The sequence below is a fragment of the Arachis duranensis genome, chromosome 5 (assembly GCF_000817695.3).
Source record: "Arachis duranensis cultivar V14167 chromosome 5, aradu.V14167.gnm2.J7QH, whole genome shotgun sequence".
In the NCBI taxonomy this organism is placed as follows: domain Eukaryota; kingdom Viridiplantae; phylum Streptophyta; class Magnoliopsida; order Fabales; family Fabaceae; genus Arachis; species Arachis duranensis.
Genome location: NC_029776.3, coordinates 82,663,606 through 82,677,529, shown reverse-complemented (window position 1 = coordinate 82,677,529; position 13,924 = coordinate 82,663,606). Strand labels below are relative to the sequence as shown.

The 13,924-nt window shown below is 27.3% G+C and overlaps 1 protein-coding gene across 5 annotated transcripts; it reads right to left on the bottom strand.

Annotated features, from left to right (window-relative positions):
* Nucleotides 1-5,310, bottom strand: LOC107489857 (uncharacterized). 5 transcript variants are annotated; one of them, XM_016110626.3, is made up of 6 exons: nt 5,236-5,310; nt 4,501-4,660; nt 3,193-3,556; nt 2,127-2,677; nt 1,218-1,330; nt 1-112 (listed from the first exon to the last, which is right to left on the bottom strand). In XM_016110626.3, the coding sequence occupies exons 1-5, from the start codon at nt 5,297-5,299 to the stop codon at nt 1,219-1,221; spliced, it is 1,251 nt and encodes a 416-aa protein (XP_015966112.1). In that variant the 5' UTR covers nt 5,300-5,310; the 3' UTR covers nt 1-112; nt 1,218. The 5 variants fall into 5 exon arrangements, with proteins under 5 accessions (XP_015966112.1, XP_015966113.1, XP_052118243.1 ...); XM_016110627.3 differs by lacking the exon at nt 1-112 and adding an exon at nt 300-471; XM_052262283.1 differs by lacking the exon at nt 1-112 and adding an exon at nt 482-501.
* Nucleotides 5,311-13,924: the final 8,614 nt, after the last annotated feature.

Here is a 13,924-nt window from a genome sequence, read left to right as displayed (position 1 = left end):
TTCGCAAATCTAGTTTATTAATCTTTATTCTTCTAGAAGCTGATGATACAAAATAATTCCCTTTGTTACATTTGTTATCTTGACTCTGGTATATCCTTGAATCAATGTATACCTAAAATGCATTCATTCAATAATAATATTATTAATAAAAAGATAGTTGTAACTAGCCATATTATATCAGTGCAAATATCCCCTCATACCAGACCTCAAAACATCATATTATCCATATTCAAATCCCAATGCTAATTAATAATAAATAATATTCAAGTGTATACTTGCAAATCTAATTTCGTTTAACTGTCAATGTCATTATGGGAATGAGATGGCAAATAACAATTTAAATACCATATGCCACATGGTATTCATAACTTGTTCTATGTCAGATATTGAGGAAAGGGAATTAATGTTGCAATGTTATTATGCACACAACTTCCTGCCTTCGGCAATAGGATGTCTGAGCGGAACATGATCCTAAATAAATGTTGGATATCATATTCTAATCTGGCAATAGTTGAAATATAGTTAAAAAATAGCAAATTGGAGGCAAGTTATGCAAGAAGTTTCAATGCAACAATGTGAATGCTAAAAGTGATGAATATATGCAGAATATCAGCTTGGTGCTGACATTTCCATGTAACTCCAAAAAACAGTTCTTTCTAACTACATGACTAATGCTCATACTAAATGAATGTAGCAACTAATGAGCATATATAATGCTAAAAGTAAAAAAGCAATTTAAGAAAAGGAAAAAAAAATCCTATCAATCTCTTCAATTTTTACATGTGAGATTTCTATGAAAAAAAAAAACTACAGTTTGTTCTTTGAATGCTCTCCAAGACGTAAATGTTGACCTTTCCATTCATTGCTGCTCATATTCAAACATATACATTGCAATCCATCTTCAATTTGAGTGTAAATAATATACATCAAGAACACTAATTTACAGGACTTCCTGAAGATAAGCCAATGCAATAATAGAATTGGAATCATATGGATATGTTTTCCATTAAATAATGAGCAGCCAGCTGGAACATTGAAAGAAAGATAGCTGCTAAACCTATGGAAATGGTATGGTGATGAATAGCAAAAAAACAGAGAATAGAATTTGCAAGTGCTGGATAATCATTGATCAAAATGGGCCATGCATCTTATAACCCTAAACATACTGTCATAGGTGTACAAAAATATTTAAGTTCATGCAAGTTGCACAATTTTACCTCAGAATTTTTTCCAGATATTTATTATGCCATTTGCAAGAGACTTCAGGTTTCCCCACAAAGTTGGCTTCTTTGAAGCCAATACACCACTGGTCTCCCGATTATCAGAGTTGCTGTTCGCCATATGGAAAACATAAGCAAACTTAATAATACCTATAGAATGCTTTTGTAAAGAATACAGAAATTAAAAGGAAAAAAATTAACCGATCTAACGAAAAGAAGAAAAGGTAGCAAAATTTCATTCGGCAACAGCATGATTTTTGGATCATTACTGCATATTTCAGGTAAAATATAAACAATTGTTCAAAGACTAAAACAAAGCAAAAGTGCAAAACTATACTACAGATATATTCAGATTCCAAAGTGGCACTACTAACATTGTTTACCTCTTTTACCCATTCTATATTTCAGGACTCTTACCTTTTTGCAAATATAAACTAATGCTTTCATGTAAACTTGATTGCAAGTCACAAAATGTTATCATTTTAGAATATTACCAGGAAGTAACATACTTCTTTGTCATGTTACTCCTGCCCAGAATTATTCTTTCAAGTATATAAAACAGTATGTGTATATCAGTGTATGTTTGTATGAGTGGCCGTATTCTATCATGGTATTATTTTATCTCAATATACATTAATTTTATGTTTATTTGTGCAAATTACTTCTCCACATCATTAATTAAACTTTCTGTTCAATTTAGAATCTGCACTATCTTTTAATCACCAACACAGAATATACTTGGAACATTTAACTTTGTTGAACTACATATCCACACCACCTAGTTCTATATCATACCAATGACATGCATTGGTACTGGTACTTCACAAGACATATTAGCAAGTAAAAATAATATTGTACTAGCTGCGACAAAAAATTCTATATATCCAACAAAACAAGAAAACTTACATTTTCGACTCATTAAATTCTGAAGACCCTTGAGATTGCTCCAATTTATGATTTGGAATGCCAAGGTCATCTTTTACAGCACTTTGCTCTTTTGCTTCATAACCAGCTTTCCTAAAGCTTTTCTCTTCAAGGATTGGATGCTTTTCCATATCAACAAACTCAGAATCATGGCTCCGAGCTTTGCTGTGACTACTGCTAGATTTTTTAACAGATGAAGCAGAAACATCTTCTGTTTCTTCATTTAGCTGGTGCCTCTCTGGTGTAACAGAAGCAGAAGAATAACTAGGCATATCATTCCCAGACCTTACATCTTTTGGTACCTGGAGGGTTGAATGGGAAGTCTCTCCATAAATGTCTCCCGAGGGAGCTTTCCCCCTTTTCTCATAACCTTCTTTCCCAATGCATCGTTCCTCCACTACTTGATGATTTTCCGTTTCAACAAATTCAGATACATGGCCTTCAGCTTTGTCATACACATTACCATTGTTATCACTTGAAGGACTAGAAGGACTTTTTCGTCTCTCTTGTAGCAGCTGGTTTGTTGGTGCATCCTGAAACAATGCAGAAGGAAAATTTGTAATAATATGAAAAGATCCCCCTCCCCCTTCTTTTCTCAATTAACAATAGAACACTGATTCAATTAATAGTATGAATTATTTAAAAAAAAAAAAAGAAAAGAACACAGGAAGCCAAAAACATCAAAAGGTGTAACTAACAACCTAAAAGAATTTGAGTTCATAATAGAACAGATTTACTATTAATAAGGTTATTCAAAATCATGCAGAATGCACTATCTGTATTAATATCAGGGCAAGGACAAAAGTTACACAGATAATGCAGTGTCGTTCTTTGAAGCCTTGACAATTTATAATATACACTAGAACCAAAAAGATAACAAAAAGGTACAGTTCAGCAATTAGACATCAAAGCAAGGCATACAGTTATTATTTTGGGGGGAGGGTGGATGGTGAAAAAAAGAAAAACTATGAATTGTAATGTCAATTTTCCTTTTTGGCTTATCATTTTTCATCACATTTACACCTACACAATAAAGTTCAATGCTTACTGGTGCATAGATAATTTCAGCTTCATATGACGTCCGTGACTGTCTATTTACTTTAAGATGATCACAACCAGCATTAATAATCTCTTGTTCATCTAAACCTATTGACTGAGAATCATCTTGGGCTGTCCTTTCTTTTGCACTCCCAGTATTATCTGATGAAACCTTCCGGGCTACAGTGATTTGGAGTTTACTCTCATTGAATTTCTTCTGTTCCAACAGATTCTCATCCATTTCTTTGGAAGAATTCGTTCTAGATTTGTATTCCAGTTCCTGTATGATTTCCCGTACAAAATAAAAACCACCACCAACTTGTCTTTGAACATCCTTTGTTGTCGGGAACTTCCCTGCATTTATTGTTCTATATCTGTGGAAAGAAAAAACAAGTAATATTCAGCCATTTCTAAATGGCTAATAAGAAATAAGTGCACCACTGTAGCATAACAAGAGCCCACATGGATCGTTTTCTTGTTAAGGAAAACAAATAATAAAGACAGCATTTGTGATGTTGAATTGTTTCTAGAGAAGAAAGAAGGGAATACTTAAGAAAGTGAAACTTTTTCCTTCATATATTATACATATAGGAAACTTTTTCTTCACCACAAACGAGTAGATCATTATATACAGGGTCATGGGCATTGTTTTCCGTCTTTTAAAAACCCTTTGTCACATTTTAAGGCATAAACTAGTAACAAATGTGGGACTAAGTCAAGAGATCAATGAACTCAACCAAAAAATGACCAGAGACTCAGAATACCATATGGGTGTGTTTTGTAGTCCTGAAAAATAGGTTTCTAATAAAAACTATGATGGATGCACCTCAACCTTCTTGAAATACTCAAGCTTGGTTTGGTAAAACTTTTACTTTTCAAAAGTAACTTACCAAAGTTGTCTTTTGAAAGACATCTTTTTAAAAGCTGCAACACCGGTAAGCCCACGCAATAACAGATGTGTTTGGTAAAATAACTTTTAAAATCTAAAAGGACCACAATAGAGATAAATATAAGAGTAAATTTAGATAGTTATTAATATATACAATTATATTAGAATTTTTAATTTTGATAAGCATAAGTCAACTTTGAAAAGCTCCTCTTTAGGTGCTTACAAAAACACCCCCTAAATTTTGAACAAACACATTTTCTTTTTTATTTACCAAACACAAAACGAGGTGTTTGGGTTTTTGAAAAGTATAAGCAGCTCTTCAAAATGCTTTACCAAACTAAGCGTCAATATTGCATAGACAAAGCAAAATGCAAGAAACCTCAAAAGATGTTGAATAAAGCTTCAACTTCAAAAGAAATGAAAAATTACTTGTTCACGTAAGACTCAACCATCGCTCTACGTTCACATTGACGAATCTTCTTCCGGCCTTTTGGGGCATTTGGCATGTCAGAAGAAACAGAAGCAGCATATGACCATCCGCACGACTGGACATACAATGGACCAACAGAATTGCTTACATCGAAGGATGCTGTCACACACACACAAGACATGCATTAGATCTATGATTGTTAATTAAAGAATTCAGCAAAACAATATCCAAGTAAGCAAAAATTTTGAAATTCCACGCTCAATTTCATAGAAGGCATTATAACCAGATAGTCTGATACAAACAGACAAAACCTAATAACAGAAAAATCCATTCCACATAGATACACTTGGCCTTCAACGTCACTGGCTCACTGCACTAAGCTACAACAAGTGAACACTTCAAGAAAAATTAACGTATAAAATGCAGCTTCAGTGCTCAAATGTCATTCACCTAATTCCAATTTCTATAACTTCAATTCCATGGCAGATGAAACCAAAGATGATTGGCACTGGTCAAGCTTTCATTACTGATTCATTGCAGCCACATGAAACAATCTCTGAAACAATGTGATGCATGCAATCCATAGATTATTAACCTTGGCTTCATTTCCATGTCAAGCTAATAAAACAACAGCAAATAAAACCCTATGTCTAAATAATCCAAAAATGAAAATTTATTCCAAAGAAAAGACTAAAACAAAAAACTGAGGTGAAAATCATGAAAAGAGAATTTACGAGGTTCCTGAATGGAGCGGAAGGAGAGGCGTGCTGCTGCTGCGATCAGAAGCTTCTTCCTCATCGTGATGCGATTTAATCTCTATAGTTTTATCAAATTTTTAATTAGATTCCTATACTTTTTTTTTCAATTGGGTTCTTACACTATTTTTAATTTTATAATTAAGTTTTTACTAGTATAAAAAATACTAAAATTAACATAATATTCTTTTACAAATTTAAGTATCTATAATTAAAAATTTAATTAGATTTTTTATCAAATATATTTTTTAAGAAATCTTCTGTTAATTTTATCTTTTTTGACATAAAAAGAATCTAACAATAAAATTAAAAATAATATAAAGACTCAATTAAAAAAATATAGAGACCTAATTATAAATTTAGTAAACTTATAACGACCAAAAGAATGATTAAACATTATCATTAGTATTAGAGTTAATACTCGCATTTAAAGTTACATTCTCACCTCAATTTGATCTTTAAATTTTCAATTTATTAAATTTAATCTCTCAACTTAGCATTCGTAATTTACATTAATCTCTAATCTTATTTTTATCATAATTTAATCTCTCAACTTAGCATTCGTAATTTACATTAATCTCTAATCTTATTTTTATCATAAAACTATTAATGACAAATTGAGATGAACTTATAACTATTATGTTAAATTTCTTAACAAATATCTGAAGTGACAATTAGATTTTTTTTTCTTTTTTAACCTCGATTTGCTTCCTGCGGTGCATTTAAAACCGTAATTCAAATTTAATGTAAAGATTTAAAAGATTTCTTAAGAAATAAATTAAAATAAAAGTTTCAATTGTCACATTAAATCACCATTAGAAATACGTCTAGCATGATAAATATCAATTTATCTCGGCACGTCATTAACTGTTCTATGATAAAAAATAAAATTAAAGGCTAATATGAATCCTGGATGCTATATTGGAGAACCAACTTGAGTAAATTAAAACTTTAAGGATCGATTGAGATGCGAGTGTAACTTTAAAGAATAATTTGAGTATTAATTATGTTAGAGTAAATAAACACAAATACACATAGAAGAATTTGAAGAGAAAAAAAATATACATTAAAATTTGTAAATATCAAATACATTAGTGAGAGTGTGAATACTAAATATCAAACTTTGTATCTAAATACTAAATACCAAATTTTAAATCCTAAATCCTTAACCACAACTTTTAATCTCAAAACTTCTAATCTTTAACTTTAATCTAAAATCTTAAACCCTAAACACGAAATCTTATTTCATAAACAACAAATTTCAAAGAATCATGCTACACATCCAAGTATTTTTTGACAACAATGTTAGTTCAAATCCAACAAAAATCAGTTTCATTAATAAGAGCGTAAATACACACTCCAACTACGTGAAGGTTCTCACATTCCTCTCCTCCTCCTTCATCTTTGCGTTCCTTCTTCTTCTTCACATGTTTCCTTCTCATAGTCGTTCTTTTATTTTTGTTGTTGCTGCTGCATTTTTTTTCTTTTTCTTCTCTTTTTCCTTGTGATTTTGCAGCATTATGCATTTTTTCTTCTTCTTTGTTTGATTTTTTTGTTTTTATTCTTGTTAAGATAGTAAACCAGAAGAATAATGAGAAAGTAAAACAAGAAAAATATAATGATAATGATGAAGAAGAATATGGAACAAGAGGAGTTTTGAGTTCGGTGCATTCTGGATTTAAATAATGTGGACTTTTAGTCTGAACTTATTTTGAATTGAGTTCGTTTGTGTGTCGTCATCATTAAGTAAATTCGGTGCATTCTAGTTTAAATACGGTGTACTTTTAGTGTGAGTTTGTTTGTGTGTCATTATCATTAAAGAATTTCGATGGATTCTTGATTTGAAATGTTATACATATAAAAAGAAGACAACGATGATGGCAATAACGATAGCAATGATAATAATAATGATGATGGAGGAAGAGAAGGAAAAGAAAGGAGAAAATCAAAGAAATTCAAATGAGAAAAGAAAAAAGAAGAAGATGAGGAGATGGAAGTGGCGGTATGGTGGTAGTGATGACGCCGATAATCAAATAGAAAGATGAGAAAATAAGAGGAGGAGGAGAAGAAGATGATGATGATAATAATGAAGAATAATAAGAAGGACGAGTAGGAGTTTTGAGTTATTATTAAGTAATTTTGGTATATTATAGTATGAACTTACTTTGAAATGGGTTTATTTTTGTGTCGTCATTATTAAGAAATTTTAGTGCATTCTGTATTTGAACTGTTATACATATAAGAAGAAGATGATGATGGTAATAACGATAACGATAAAGATAACGATGATGATGATAATGATGATTGAGGAAGAAAGGGAAAATGAAGGAGGAGATAGAAAAAATACAAATGAGAAAAGAAAAAAGAGGAGATAAAAGTGGTGATATGGTGGTAGTGACAACAACGATAATAAAAAAAAATATGAAAAAAAGAAAAGGAAAAAAAAGAAGATGCAACACCATAAAAAATGGAGGAAAAAAAAGAAAAAAAAAACAAAAGATGTAATGTAAAAAACGGTTATAACAATTTAGTTAAACTTAGTTAAATATTTTATTTGATTGTAAAAATTTATATTCAATATAAAATACTAAATGTTATGCCAAAATTCTAAACCTCCTAAAAAAATTCTAAAATTCTTAACTCAAAACTTAAATTTTAAATTTTAAACTTTATATTTCTAAATTTTAAATCTAAACCTTAACCTCAAATTTCATTTTTTAACCATAACTCTAAATTTAAAATAGAGTAATTCTTCGCATACAAGCGATTAAGGCTTGTAAGCCTTACAAGTTCAATTAAAACTAACGCTCAAAACACGCTTCCAACCATTCTTCTTCCTCTTCGTCTTCTCCTTCTTCTTTTCTTTCGTTTCTTGCATTCTCTTTTTCCTTCTTCTTCTTTTTCTTGTTGCACGTTCTTCTTCCTCTTACTCTTCTTCTTCTCCTTTTCTTTCGTTTCTGCACGTTCTTCTTCATCGTCTTCCTCTTCTTCTTCATTTACGTTCTTTTCTCTCTGTTTTATCTTTTTTTTTCGATTTTTCATGGTGAAATCGTTTTTGAAGAAGAAGAATCAGTAGAAGATGAGGAGGAGAAAGAGAAAGAGTTCTGAATTATGCATAAGATGTATTTTAACGAATTTTGGGTGTATTTCTTTAAATCCTTTGGGTGTATTTTCTGTAATCCTTTGGGTGTATTTTCTATAATCGTTTGGGTGAATTCCTATAACCATTTGGGTGTATTTCTGTAATCCTTTGGGTATATTTCTGTGGATTTGGATCCTCTAAAGTTTGAATTTTACTTTAGAGAGTAAAGTGTGATTTCTCACCATTGATTTCATAGGTGGGACCAATAATAAATATGAAAGAGAAACTATTCAAGGGTAGAAGATTACACTTTACTCTCTAAAGTAAAATTCAAACTTTAGAGGATCCAAATCCTATTTCTGTAATCATTTTGGGTGTACTTCTGTAATCGTTTGGGTGTATTTCTGAAGTTCCATTATCTTCAAAAGGATTACAGAAATACATCCAAAGGATTACAAAAAATACACCCAAAGTATTTAAGAAATACACCCAAAATTCGTTGCATAATTCAGAACTCTTTCTCTTTCTCCTCATCTTCTGCTGCTTCTTTTTCTTCAAAACGATTTCAAAGCTTGATTTCAGAAACCATGAAAATCGAGAAGAAGAAGAAGACTGTTCTGAGTGTATCGCTTTGAAAACAGGAAACGTTGAATAACGCATTAAAAGGCCTAGTAACTTGTAAGATTTGTAAGTCAAAAAGACTTGTATGTATAGCACTCTTCTTTAAAATATTAAATTTTACTTTCTGAACATTAAGACTACAATTATTTGATGTGCATATCCATAAAAAAAATAGTCATAAAGACACATTTCCAACCTTTAACTAATTTGTTAAGTTAAACAAAATATTGAGAAAATAATAGAACACAAATTGATGCAAATACCCAAAATTTATATATTACCTCAAAGTTGAGCCGCTTATTGACATGAGACATTTTTTTTAAAAATTTTATGCTTTATTAAATTTTTACATTATAGTTTTTTATCACTCTTTTCTCTACTTTCTTCTGTTTTGCTTCCATCCTCTAGTTTCCATCATTTGCCTTTGCCTTTTTCTTTTTTTTTTTCTTCTTTCTTCTATATTCCCTCTTTCTTCTGTCCTTCACCTTCTATCATCCTCTCCCTAACCTCTCCCATTTGCTTTTTGCTTATTTTCTCCTTTTTTTTGTCGTTATCTGCGTTATTACTATTCTTGTTGCTCTCTCTTTCTTTTTATTATATATTTTATTTTTCTTTCTTAATTGAGAAGAAGAAGTAGAAAAAAAAACATACAACAATAAAAAAAAAGTGCGAAAAAAGAGGATCCATTTTAGGAAATCAGGAAAAGAGAAGAAAAAAATATTTATTTTTTAGTGTATTTAATTTTTAAATTTGTTTAAAGTTATATTTAGAAAAGAGATTAAGATTAAAAGACAAAAATTAAAAAATAGATATAAAAATTGAGAAAAGTCTCTATATTATTTTTGGTATAAAATGTATTAGATTAAATTATGTTTAATATCATATTTAATTTAAGATAAATATAAAGATTGAGTGGTAGATTTAAAATATTAAATAAAAGTATTTTTGAAAAGAAATATTATTTAAATTTCAGTCTCTAATTCTAGAAATTTTAGTCTCTTTTGTCTTTACATTTACTTAATATACTAAAATTGAGTTTTCTCCCAACAAATGAAGGTAAGGTATCGATCCCTCATGACTCTGTTTTCCCTCTAAAATGTATTCTCTATTCTAAATTATTTTATAAAAAATATCTTTATTATAATTATATTATAATTAATATTTAATGAATTATTTTAATTATATTAATTTTAAAAATATTGATATAATTATAATTCTTATTTATTATCCAATAATAATAATAATAACTTGAAAAATCCTTATATAAACTATTTCAATTACCCGTGTATTATTATTAAAATTCTATGTATCTACTTAATATATTAAAACTGGATTTTTTCTCAACTAATGAAAGTGGGGTGTTACTTACTTATGAACCCATTTTCCCTCCAAAATGAATGAATTTAATGAATAATGCATAATTATCCTAATTTAGAAAAATATCTTTATTATAATTATATAAAATAATATTTAATGCATTATTAAACTACTTACTAATTATTAATCGAAAATATTTTTAATTATTTTAATGAATAATGCATAATTATACTAATTTAAAAAATATCTTTATTATAATTATATAAAATTAATATTTAATACATTATTAAACTACTTATCAATTATCAATCGAAAATATTTTTAATAATAATAATAATATGATATGATAATTATATGATAATGGTATCAGTTATTAATAACCAATTTATATTTCTCTAAATAAATTTATTTTAGAAAAATATCTTTAATGATTTTATTAGTGGCAAGTTGTTACCTTAATGGTAACCCATTTATATTGATAATAATAATAATAATTTTGTTGGGATAAATATCAAATTCTATTCCTAATATAAAAATATAAAATTTAATTCCTTCCATTTTTATTTTACCACTATAAAACACCATGTATGTTAGAAGAAAATATCATTTGTTTACCAATTACTCTTTTATTAGATAGCTTTTATAACAATTCTCTTTCTTCCTATGAGGCGTCGTTGCGAGACTCTCCAACTCCCGTGCTCATCATTCGGAGCTATATATGATATGTTATCCATGAAGTATTTATAGACCATGGTGTTATCATGTATGCATAAATAAAAAATGTTTCGTATTTAAATTTTAGTCATTTACCTGTTTGTGGTATATTGTAGTGTGAAATTTCTTTCAATTTCTGTTGTGTAATGATATTATACTCTAATTTAAGCTTTTACTTTAGAACTGTATTATGATTTTATCTCATAATTTTTTCTTAGATATCAAGTTGACGTATTTTTATTTATTATTATTATTGAAACAGATGTGATATAAAATTTACCAAAAAAAAACTCTCACACTCAATTTATTTTATTGTAGTCTTCTATCTTTTTTATTTCTTTTTATTTTCTTCTTATTCATTTTATTTTCTTTTTAAATGTTATATAATTTATTATAATTTATACTGATTAATTAATTATAATTCACTATATCAATTAGTTTAATTCATTAATTTATAATATGCATAATAAAATAGATCATTTATTGCTTATAACGTTAATTCTTCTAAAATCTAAATTTGAATAATTATATTTTTACTTTTTGTTATGAACAAAACATTATTAATAATGAATAATAATTAACCACTCATACTTTAAATCAAAGTGTTTGGATAATTTTTATATTTATTAATATTAATTGTTGATTATTTTTTCGTAAATAAATTGTATTATAATTCTATGTTAGTTCATAATTGATTAACGATTAATGTTCATGAAGCTATGTTACTCTAAATTTTATATTTTATAAATTTTTTATTTAAATATAATTTTTTAAACATAAAAATGTATTATTTTTAATAATATCATACTTTTACTTTTTTATTTTAAATGAATATTTTATCGAATAATAATTAAAGTCATCATTCCATTTGCTTTTACTAATCTATTATCTAACTATTATATAAAATTAAAATCGTATTAATCTACTTAATATACTAAAACTGGGTTTTCTCCCAACTAATAGAAGTGAGGTGTCGATTTCTCATGAATCCATTTTTCCGCCAAAATGAATGCACTATTTTATCTTCTAAGTTTATTTTATAAAAATATCTTTATTATAATTATACTATAATTAGCATTATTTAAATAATAATGCATAATTATACTAATTTAGGAAACTATCTTTATTTTTAGAAAGTACTATTCTCATGTAATGAAAACACTATTCTCTTTTTTAAAATTATTTTTAGAAAAATGTCTTTATTATAATTATATTACAATTAGCATTTAATGAATAATGCATGATTATACTAATTTAAGAAAATATCTTTATTTTTAGAAAGTACTATTCTCATGTAATGATAGCACTATTCTCTTTTCTAAAATTATTTTTAGAAAAATGTCTTTATTATAATTATATTACAATTAGCATTTAATGAATACTGCATGATTATACTAATTTAGAAAAATATATTTATTATAATTATATAAAATAATCTACTTAATATAGTAAAATTAGATTTTTCCCCAACTAATGAAAGTAAGGTGTCAATTTCTCATGAATTTATTTTCTTTTCAAAATAAAAGTGCTATTCTCGCTTCTAAATTTATTTTAAAAAATATCTTTATTAGAATTATATTACAATCAGTATTAAATTTATAATGCATAATTATACTAATTTAAAAAAATATCTTAATTATAATTATATAAAAAATTAAACATAAATTTATAATTCTAATTGCTATAAATATGATACTAACGTTCATAGTGGTAAATTGATATTGCAATAATTAATTTCTATAATTATTTTTGTACTACTAAAGGCTATATATAGTATTTCTTTGTGGTTAGTGAGTCTAAATATAAGAATCAAAGTATTTTTTTTTCTAATATATTATTCTTCTTTGATTGGGTAATTGTTTCTAAGAAGCTTTGTAGGTCAAGTTCAAGTCACATCCCCTCTACGTTTTCTACGTTTGTCCGAAAATATTCGAAGTAAAGCATATAATGAGATTGAATTTTCTCAATTTAGGTTCAGTTTTGAAAAATTCGTGCCAACCTTGAAGATGCAATTCAAAGATTGGTACTATGTTTAAATTTTTTCTCTTAAACTTTTTGTATTTAAAATAATTTTATAATATATTGTGATTTTTTTAGAAATTACCGGCCTTTTGGTGCATTAATGTAATGCCATTGAGGAGAACAAAAGTCAATTTAAGTTGACAATTTAAAAAAAAAGATAGTCTGAATTTGGACGGATTTTAAGTATTCGATCTTATGATGTTATTTCAGTTGGTTGTTACGAGAATGACTCTAATCTATACGTATCTAAGGACTAGAGTAGATTAAATATTATTTAAATAATTTAGTTCTAATATCGGTAATTGATTAAATTAGTTTTAGAAAAATTTAAATTGTTGTCTCAATTTATATATTATGACTATTTTTTTATATGTTATTTTTAAACTTTTTAATATGATTTTTTTATTTTTAATTTTATTTTCTTTTTTAGATATATGTATCACTTTGTTTTTGTCTTTCATATTAGTAACGTAATTATTAAGAGAAATATAATTCATCAATAAATTAGAATGATTAAAAGTTTAATTATATTGTGTGGACACATTATTGATTAATTAAGATTAAGGCGTGAAAAAGGAAAAAGAGTCACAATACGTGGTTTTTTTTCTTGCTAATATATAAAAATATGTGAAAAAAATTAAAATATCACCATTTAAAAAAATTGTTAATCATGCATATGAAAAGAGATGAAAAAATATGCATGAATATAAAAAATAATCATATGTATATATAAAAAAAATCATAACAAAAAAATAATTAATATATGTGATTTAAATTTTATATGTACAATTAATATATATATATATATATATAAACAAATATTTAGAATTATTTAACAAAATATCATCTCCCTTACTCCATCATGGACCTAAGTGGAAATGAACAGTCCAGAAGGACTCTGGGGTCATATGC